Source organism: Quercus lobata, chromosome 2 (genome assembly GCF_001633185.2).
Source record: "Quercus lobata isolate SW786 chromosome 2, ValleyOak3.0 Primary Assembly, whole genome shotgun sequence".
In the NCBI taxonomy this organism is placed as follows: Eukaryota; Viridiplantae; Streptophyta; class Magnoliopsida; order Fagales; family Fagaceae; genus Quercus; species Quercus lobata.
In genome coordinates, this window is record NC_044905.1 from 15,868,297 (window position 1) to 15,879,196 (window position 10,900).

General features: G+C 33.1%; 1 protein-coding gene across 1 annotated transcript; it reads left to right on the top strand.

The window, feature by feature from the left end:
* Nucleotides 1-930: 930 nt before the first annotated feature.
* On the top strand, nucleotides 931-1,870 carry LOC115974716. Its single transcript, XM_031095205.1, has 3 exons — nucleotides 931-1,339; nucleotides 1,433-1,504; nucleotides 1,616-1,870. Exons 1-3 carry the CDS (start codon nucleotides 1,175-1,177, stop codon nucleotides 1,673-1,675), a joined length of 297 nt encoding a protein of 98 aa, XP_030951065.1. The 5' UTR covers nucleotides 931-1,174; the 3' UTR covers nucleotides 1,676-1,870.
* The last annotated feature ends 9,030 nt before the right edge of the window (nucleotides 1,871-10,900 follow it).

The following is a 10,900-nucleotide window of genomic DNA, read 5'->3' on the forward strand; positions in this document are numbered from 1 at the left end:
ATCAAAGATTTTACCAGTTGAGCTAACTAAAACCCACCACAAGTAGGGGTGTCCAGAGTACTCGAAGACCCAACGGAACCGATCAGCCCGACCGGAACCGACTTGTCATGGCCGGACCGACACCTCTGACAGGTCGGTGATGGGTCCCAATCATCAGAACTCGACCCCGGCGGGTCGAGTGGCGGGTTTCATCCTCCAAAACCCGATCTACCCGACCCGCCCAACAAAACCTCTAAAAGAAAGGCCAAAATCCGGCAACGTTTGGGCTTCTCAGCTCCGATCCGGCCATGTTTGGCCTTCTGTTACTCAAATCCTCACTCAGATATGCTTAAATCCGGTGAATCTAGCCTAGATCTACTCAAACTCAGCCAAACTCCAATAAGCTTGACTTTAACCCGGCCAAATCTCGGCCAGATTTCCATAGATATGACGGAATTTCGGCCAAATCTCGTTAGATCCGGCCAAATCTGATGAGATCCGGCCAGATTTCGGCCAAAATCCGGCGAAATCACAAAACCCGAAACCGACCGATTATTACCCGAAACCCGATACGACCCGACCCAACCCGCTTGATCTGAAACTTCCCACGGGTCGGTTGCGGGTCGAAATTTTTCCCACCCGAGAAGGTCGAGTCGAGTCCAGGTTGGGCACAAACCCGACCCAGCCCGACCCGTGGACACCCCTAAACACAACCACTTATACTTAAACACACATATATCTCTACTTTTTTTCCTTTGCTTTTTTGGATATGAATTTTTGTTTTCCTAATAACCAATAAATTACTAATAATTGACCAATAAATGTGACATTTTTCTTAAACCCCTAGCTTAAAACCATGTGCAATTTTTGCCCCAGGTACTGGAACATGGTTTAAGCAAAGGGATTTCTTAGGAACACGTAGCGCGTATCAACACCGTCAAATAAAACAAACTGGACATATTCAGATTTCAGACACGACGCAAACTAAAATCCTTCATCAAATCTTCCTCTGTAGACATGTCTTGTTCCCACCGTTGATCATTTGCACCATAGTCCCAACTCCCAACCGGCCCTGCTTTCATCAAACCCCTAACTGTTGGTGTTTTCGTGTCAGCAGCGCACAGAAAGAGAAATGAAATATCAGTGAAAAGTGTGAAAACCAAAGCAAAGATCGAATTTTGTTGGGTTCGTAGCGATGACGAGCAGTTGGAGAAGAACATTGGGAAATTTGAGGTCCTTCATTGGCAATACCATGGGAGGCCTTAGAGGAGGAACCAACTTGGCTTCTTGGGCTGTAGCTGGAACCCTCGCTTATTTTCTTTGGGTCAAGCCCTCTCAAGACCTCAAACGCGAACAACAGGTTTTCTTTCTTTCTTTCTCCTATATATATTCATTCATTCATTCAATTAGCTTTCTCATTGGTCTGAGGATTATTATTATTGTTGTATTGTAGGAAAGGGCTGCGCTTGCAGCTTCGGATCCTAATCGTTACATTGAGAAACGAAAACCAATTCCTGACCCTCAGGTATTGCACAATGTTCTTCATTACTTTCTTATTCATGGGTTTTGATTTTTTTTTTTTTTTTTTTTTTTTTTTTGGTGGGGTTTTAAATTTGATTGGGGGAATTGGTTTCAGGAAACTGGTTTGATATATGGCAACAAGAATAGAGTAACTACTAGTAAAAAGGAAGAATAAAGAGCAGGACATGGGAAACTTGTAAGTGGGACCTTTGATGGGTTGTGGTTAATTTGGCCATTAGTTCAAGGTTCATAAATTGGGTCTAGTTGATATCTCTTACATTCATATAATGGGCTTATTTTATTTGTTTTTGTATGATGCAATAAGAATTAAGAAATATAATATCAAGTTTTTGGCGACCCTTTAATGACATGTTTGCTATTTTGCTTGGCCAAAAGAAAATTTAAAGTTATATAGATTAGCTCTCCTCTTGCATTTTAAGTACTATGTTTCAAATTATGACAAATCCGTGTTGATTATTAGAGCGAGTATGTTAGGAATATAAAATAATTGTTGTAATTCCTTTAGTTATGTAGTTAGCCAGTTGGTTGAGATTAGAATGAGTTAGTTAGGATTTGAGCACATTTAGCTCATTTAACACATAGCTTAATTCATAAAGTACATGTTGAATTAACTAACCAATTATCTTGAGTCATGTGGGCCAATAACATTAGAGATAGTCTCCTATAAATACATGATTGTAATTCAACATTAGATATCAATTGAAGAATAAACCAACTCATTACTTAAGTGCGTTAGTGCATCTTTCTCTCTTAATCTCTTGCTCAATATTTCTCTATGGAGAGTGACTACCTCAAATTAAGTCAATTTTCCTACAATTCCCTTCAATTCCCCTATAATTCCTATACATCCCCCATTAGGAACCACCGGGTTCTTAACAGAGTATTTGGTGACAGAGTGTGTCTATATCCCTTGTGGCACATATGCTAATACCTTAGGAAAAAAATTGTTATCTTCTGGTTTAGTTTTCTGTACCTTGGCATGAGCATGAAGCCATAAATTGCTTATCCTGTCTAGGGTGAATGCCCTTGGATTATCCGATAACTGGTTTTAGCGGGTGGTGTCAGTTGCCCGTAGGTTGTACTAACTAGAGGCGAGTTGAAATGACCCTTTTTTAGAAAGGTTAACTGCATTATCAAAAAAAAAAAAGCTTTTGGTTTAGTTTTCACAATGTGAAGTTTTTGGTAGGATGGCAATTCTCTGTGATTAGTTTTAGAAGGTAAGTACCCACAATCAATTGGCTTTGATCGTTAAAAAAAAAAAAAAGGCTTTCATCATACAATTTGTTATACTATGATGAAATGTGAAGTGTGTGATCACATGATGTTTTATATGACATCATAGTTACCACCTTAACAGTGGCACAGGTGGCCAAGGGGTGGGATTGGCAGGGGATTGGGTCTGAGTCTTTGTAAAATAAAATCATTAAATAGTAATGACAATAGTTGTTGAATGTGCTTATCTCAATTAAAATTAGTGTATGATTCTGAATTCTGAGGCTGTGGTGTAGAATGCATTATTGTACTAAGTACTAAGTTTTGTTGTGTAGTTAAGTTGGTGTAGCTTCGGTTGTAATTATGTCTACTCTTAGTACCAGTTTTGTCAAACGTGTTACTCCTGGAAAAATGACAACTTTCATGTACAACCCCAAGGGGTAGCACAATTGACTGAGTGGCAGTCCCATGAAGAAAAGGTCTTTAAGTAGTAGTTATTCCTGACCACTATTCTTCCTTGCAATTTGTGCTATAGGGTGTTTGCAAATCTCTAGGGGCATAGATTGTTTATATATTCACACTTGGAAGTAAAAGATCATGTCCTAGTTTGCATTTCAAAGAGCACTGAAGATTATGGAGGTGGCCATGGTGATGCAAGTGCCCAGTAAGGGCATCAATAGACCATTGGTATGAGATCAATTAACCAATTTGATTTTGTCCTGTATTTGAAAGCTTCCAACTTCTCACAATTGGCTAAAGCTCTAAAATGAGGACTTCCTGGGATAGCCAAAACTGAACAGCGCATAGGTTGATTGATGAGGACATAGGCACATAGCTCTTGGTGTTTCTCTTTGAAAACCATGCATTTCGCTCAAGAAGTATGTAAGTTTCAATCCAATGTGGCATCCATATTCTTAATGAGATTCATGTATGCATGTGGAAGCCTTAGCACCTTAATGAGCCATGAATCCCCTAATCATTTTGCTTTTTTTTATTTGGAATTCCATGTCTAGTTTGGTTTTGAAGGGTTTGCAATGTTATGTACCTTCTAAATTTGTTAAATAACCATTTTTACCAGTTTTTATTGAGTAATGGCTAGAGTTCTGCTGGTGGCAGCTTAATCTAAATCTGTTAGTGTGTGGCTAAGATTCTCAATAAGTGCTTTGACATATTGAATAATATCTTGGACTGGGTGTCAAAAATTATTTAGGATTCTCTAGAGTTCTTACAGTAACACCACCATGGAGTATCCAAAATTCATCCATTCATTTTTAAATCAGGGGACTGGATTTTGTCACGTCATCAATAATTTAAATAAATACCAATAATACCAATATGGTGATAGTCAATGTTTTTAAATGTTGATGACACGATAAAGTCGAATTCACTCATTTCAAAATGGATAAATAGGATTTTAGGAACTCCATTTATCCTTAGAACTCTAGAGGATCCTAATCCCTCAATCCATACTAAGAAAAACCATAATGAATTAAGCATTGTAGACTAGATTTAACAAAGTATGACTTGGTAGTTGGTACTTGATCATACCCAAGGGTGCCCACTATGGAACTGTTCCAGATTCCCCCCCCCCCAACAAATCTTTTTTAAAATTTTATTATCCTGAATCTTCTTATAATTGTGCATTTAATTTTGGTAAATTAGTTTAAGCAAGACCCTTGGGCTGTTGTTATGAAAATATGCAGTTTTAGAATTCTATAGGATCTCTGTGAACATGTTTGTAGCTATAAAAATGAGAGATAGCAGGTGGGCAAGTGCTTCTCTTAGATTTGGGATCATCATGACAGAAACATCTATTACTAAATGTTTATTTTTTATTTTTTGTCCCTTTCTTTTTGTCAATTCTATTTTCTTTTGGTTTTTGTTAATAAATGCCATAAGGGTATATGTTAAGGAATAATAAATGCTTAAATATGAGCTGTAATGCACATTTTTTCGAAAAAGAAAATACTCTTTACAATCATTCATTGCCATGCACACACACAGTCATTGTGGTCGTGTGTTTTTTCAAATATTTGTGCATAGTGTGACTTTATTTTTTGAGAAAATGTAGAAAAATATTATTTGATAGAATACTAAATACACCCAAGGTAGTCAAGGCGAAAGGCGACCTTTAGGCGCCAAGGTTTTTTTTCGCCTGAGGTGTGAGGCGACAAAAAGTCTAGTCAATTAAAGCAAGGTGCCAAGTTCTAAATATTATACATATAGAACTTATATCTTATATGTATCTAAAGTATTGAAATATTATAACAAAGTGTTTTTGACATGTGTTGCATGAAAGAACTAGGTCTATTAATTGATTTGAAAATAGCTTTAACATGGTTTTAAGGCTCTATTGATTATTCTAACAATAGGTTCTACAACAAACTCCTATAAATTAATTGATCTAACAATAATTTTCTAAAAAAGCTTGTGTAAATTAATTTATCTAAAAATAGGTTTTAGAATAAATTTCTAAAAATTAGCAATCTAACAATAGGCTTTAGAACAAGCTTCTTTAAAAAAAATTAAAAAAAAAAAAAAAAAAAAATTCTCAGGCTCTTGCCTTAGAGCCTTAGAGGCACCTTGCCTTACTTGAGTGCCTAGGCGAGCACCAAGCTCAACCTTGGCCCTTGGCTACCATTAATACACCTTAACTTTTGTGCCCCTAGGCCAGGGGAATGGGCATGTTAGCATCATTATGTTCCACAAAAGGCTGTCAAGGGCCGATCTTTGGCTTACTTCTTATGGGTGCATCCTACTGTCTTCTTTTCTTCTTTACAGGGTGTGCTTGTTAGTGGTAAAACTTATTTCATTGTGTTATTTGTGGCATGTAATAAACTAAAATTACGCACCAATTATATATTTAGAAATTTGTATATGAGAAGTTATATGGTATGTCTGGATCTGGAACTAGACCAGGGTTGCATATATTTTATATAATGAATATAGTACAATATGTGAGGTGGGAATGGGCTAGGCGGAAAGAGACTTCTGTGTCCCAAGCCAAGGGTTGGTAATATTGGACATGACTCGCAAACATGACATAAACTCAGTAGGTTAGGATTGAGGTTTAGCGGATTCATGTCAGATTCGCATTGACAAAATCATGTTCCAAGCTTCTAGTGGCCACAATCTGCTAGGGTAACCTTGACGTACTAGAGCGAACTACCAAAAGGCCGCAAGTATAATTAAGTCTCATCTTTTGTCGTGAATGATAATTGAGAACACTTTATTGCACTTGACCATGTTGGGTTCAAAGCAAAAACCACTCTTCCTCTACACCTTGAAGATGGTTGTTGGAGAGGTTGATGAAACAAACTGTGCTATTTTAAGCTTGCTTTAAGATTTTATACTTGACTTGAAATTTACTAGTTGAAATTAGTTTATTACATTTTGAGAAACCTAATCTAATTGAGCTCAATTAAAGGTCATTCATTATCATTTGTTAGATTCATAATTAACCTTATACAAGTTTTGAAGATATACAAACCAAGCTTTGATTAAACTGTGGTACGTGATAGCAAGGTTGAGACTTGAGAGATCGGACAAGGCACTAAATGATAACCTATTAAACTTGTAATGGCCATGAGCTCAAGTTAATTTATCTCTCTCTATTATATGTTTTGAATGAGTAAGTACAAGCTCTTTCTGCCCTTTTATAGGAGTAAGGGAGGAGGAGCTACATGATATCTGTTAAACCTGTAATGGCCAAGACATTGTAATTTATAGATCAATATTTGTGAAAATCCCATTAGCTTAAAACACTGCTAGATGCAATCAAGCTATTGAGCTCCTTAACGTCCTCAAGTCTACATGTAGATGAGAAGAACACTAATAATCTAGCTAGGTAAATTTACAAAGAGAGAAATAAGTCCGTAAGAATACTCTTTTCATGGGCCTCATTTGGGAGTTTAATAGGAGGGAATCCGGTCCATTCTTTTCCCTTATAAGCTCATTTTTAATCCCTCCAAAATTAGGAGGAAATAATGGGAAATAGAGTTTGTTTTAATGAATTTTTAATGAATATTTATTGAAGTTCCTATAAAACCCATATTTTATTTTTAATTACAAAAAAATATATCCCTATGTTTATTAAAGAAATGGTATAATAGTAATGTTCTCATAAAAGAATATATTTCCATTCAACTATTTAACAAGATCACTTTTCATTTCATTCGCTTTCAAACATCCAAACAAGATAAAAATAAAAATTTAATTGCTTTCCATTCTTTTCATTCCTTCTCTCTTCCCTTTATAAACTCTCAAACATATTCCTTGTTCATTAAAGACTTTTCCCCAACTAATTGTCTTTACCATTAAGCTCATCTTTGCCACATGCACACCTACTAAATAGTCCTTTGATTAACCAAGTAAATGTTTGAAGATCTATCAATGTAGATGCCTTATTCTCGGGGAAAATGGGTTTTTGCCCTTATTTTTTAAAATATCTAGCCTAATGTTCCTGTTTTGAAACTATTAAATACTGTGTCCCTATTTTGAAACTCAACATTAGCAATGTTAAGTTCTATGCATATTTTGTCACTTAATTTTTTTTGAAAATTTAAGTGAAACTCAACATTGCTAATGTTGAATTTCACTTAAAAATATACATATAACTCGATTTTATTAAAATCAAGTTTCAAAAACATACATGGGCATTCTTCTAAATAACTTCAAAACATGAACATTGTGCTAGATATTTAATAATAAAATAAATAAAAAAAAGGGCAAATGCCTTTTTTTTTCCCTTATTCTCTAACTACAATTTGGAAAGAAAAACTATGGTTATACTTAGTATGAGTTTGGATTCGGTTGTTGCGTTTTGCGTTTACGTTCCTTCTCTTTTTTTCTTTTTTCTTTTTTTTTTTCTCTGCTGCTGCACATGTGTTTAGGGGGCAAACGGCTACTGTTCATGAACAGTAGCCATATATTGTTGACTTTTCAGCCCCTTTTATCATTCTTGTGGTCCTATGAACAGTGCACGGGATCCACAAACTTCACTTTTCGACAATTTTTTCATTAAAAAGGATCCCACGGTACTATTCACACATTTAAAATTTTATTTTGCTACAGTGTTTTCAATTTTCAGTTTCAATAAAATAAATTTTATCCAAACGGACCCTTATGTGAGGGTGATAGAGAAAACTACCCAAAACTGTCATCTAAGCCTGAATGCTTGAATGGACGTGAGCCCACATATGTCACATTTCATGGGCTCCTGTGATTGGCTTTAAAAGCCTAACAGAGTCAGTATTTATTTATTTTATTTTTTTGAGATAAAAGATAGAAGTATTTAATAAATTTAACAAAGGAAAAGATGTAATATAGCCATCTTGTTGGGAGGTGTTAGCAATGGTTTTATCTTTCAATTTAAAATTTTAAAGTTTCAATAATGTCAATGTAATTTAATCAGTCTAATTTGCACTTTTACTATATCTTTATTTATTTTTAATTCAAGTTATAATAGAAGATTGAGGATTTGAATCCTGTCTCCTTTGAAAACATTTTAAAATTCTAATTCAATTACAGACTCTTGACTTTTGGTACATCTTTATTAATTATATATACATTGAAACTAAAGTAAATTAAACTTACATATCTATCTAGACATCAAAAAATTTTCCATGTGAATTGCATGTGGTACTTCGACAACTAAAGAACTTACAAAAGCATTTTATTCATACAAATTTTTTAATAAAGATGTAATCATTTTTTTAACACTCTAATATACCAATTGATGTTAGGATATTTTTAGAATTAAAATAGAATGTACCTTATTTTAGAGTATTCGCATCAATTTATACAAAAAATTCTGTCTATTATAGCATACAAATTTATTTTTTTCTATTTTACATACTTTTCAAAACACCCAATATCAAATTATCTATTTTACACTACATTTCATAAAAATATCAAATTTTCTTGATTTTTAAAATTGTTTCTCCTTCTTCACACACAACAACTACCATTTACTCTATGTTTTTTCATCCTTGAAATACGTAAGAAATAATAAAAAATTAATTACAAAATAAATAGTATCAATATAAATTTATACGGTTACTATGACAATTATGTAATTCTTACACAATTTTACATGACCTAATGTGGGTAAATTTTTAGTATGGTGGGCTAAAATGTGGTCATCTTCTTATTATACAAGCAAATGATATGACTCTTAATGCTCAGATATTTATTTATTTTACTGAAATTAGAATGGCTTTTTAAAGAGCTAAAATAAAGAAATTATACAAAATTGGATTGTATAAATGCGAAGAGAATCATCCTACTTACCTGCTTTGTGGGCCACATAGGTGAGACTGTGAGAGGACATTTTCACATCTCGCTGGACCCACAGTAAGTTGGGCCTGAATGAATCTACTGGATACGCTAGCGAGTTATTGGTTTGACTGTCTCCGCCACTTGGAGCTTGTTCACGTGAATGTGACTTGCTCGTTTATCCACGTGTTCGGCTCCTACCTGCTTTTTTGTTAAGTCCTGGCCCCGGGTCAAACGAAACTTCGGGGAAAACCTTTTTCAGAAAATTCAAACCACATTTTGAAATTAAAAAAAGAAAAAAAAAATTCTACTTCATTTTAAACTGCGAAAATATAACATAGTCGCTGAAATGACTTAGACTTCTATGCTCTCTTTGATCACAATTTTCCTATTGCTTTGAGCTATTTTGACAAGTGTGGCTCGGATCAAATCATGTTTCTCTATCTCATAGTGCAGGCTCCTCCCACAACGGAAAAAAAACAAAAAAAAAAAAAAAAATCCCTCTTTCTCATTTAATTTTCATGGGTTTATTTTGAATATTTAAAAAAAAAATCATTTTCCTTAATAATATAACATTTTAAAAAGTTATATATTTTCTTTCTAGATGAGATTAAACTAATCCAATCGAATGCTAAGTACATGCTTGAATGAATTTATTTTTTAAAAAAAATAAAAAGTTAACAATAAAAATAAGTTATTATTTTAACCATAAGATTTTTTGTGAAAATGTTGTGGATAACATTTCTCATAATTATATATGTTTATAGTTATTTCTTTTATTAAATTCTAATTTAGTATCATATTTATGTTATCTTTTCTTTTCTTTTCATTTTTTTTTCTAGTAAAACATATTTACATTATCTTAATACAATGTTATAAAAATTCAGTTAATTAAACATTTAATACATTTAGTATATGCATTTTTAATTTTTTTTTAATAAATAAAACATTTTACAAGTTTATTAAGGAGATAATATTTCATATATTCCCTTGTTCACTTACTTAGTCCTTAAAAAAATAATAGTGTTTATTGTTTCATATTTTTAAAATTTGAAATCAATTTTTTTATTTAAATATAATATACATACATGCAGATTATATATGGTGATATTATATATATTTAGTAAGATCTAATCATTCAAATTGAATTAAAATATTAATCGATAAAAACAATTCAAGATTACAATAAAAATATGAAAAGTATTGATGTGTAATATAAATACCAAACATGGAACTAAATATATTGATTTCAACAATTTCATTTTTATATATAATGACAAAACATCATAACAAACTAACAATTTTATTATTCATAAAAGTATTAAAGTGAAGTTAAGAGTGTTATTAAACCTGGCTCGACCCGGCCGATCAAACCGCTAACCCGGTGACCTAGGACCTAGACCGATCCGAGTCATCAATTAGTAAATTAAATAAGAAAAAACCTAAAGAAATATAAAAAATGTACTGCTCTCTTACTTTTCTACCGATTCACATTAGTATATCAATTCCCTAAACTTGCAACTATCCATCAATTTTTTGCTATAAACAAATCACTTTTTAGTTTTGCGTAGCTAGTTAGCATGTACGTATGAGTATATCAGTATATGTTATATAGTTTATTGCTTAAACCTTATTTTCTCTTCTTTTGTTTACGTTTTTTGCGTTTTATTTGTTTAATGCTTTAAGTTTAAGTCTTTAACATTTTTTTTTTCTCTTCTTTTATTTACATAGTTTGAGATTTGCATTTTTTTTTTTTTTATTAATATAACCAGTGACCCAGCTCATAAACAAGATCAAACTCTAGTCCAGCTTTAAATAAGTTGAAGTATTTTATCTTTAAATAAAATGCATACGTACACTGATTTTAATAACTATGTTTTAAACCAAAACA

Coding starts and splice junctions, on each gene's coding strand:
- LOC115974716 (XM_031095205.1), top strand. CDS start 1,175: ATGACGAGCAGTTGGAGAAGAACATTGGGAAATTTGAGGTCCTTCATT. Junction 1,340..1,432: donor ACCTCAAACGCGAACAACAG/GTTTTCTTTCTT, acceptor GTTGTATTGTAG/GAAAGGGCTGCGCTTGCAGC. Junction 1,505..1,615: donor AACCAATTCCTGACCCTCAG/GTATTGCACAAT, acceptor AATTGGTTTCAG/GAAACTGGTTTGATATATGG.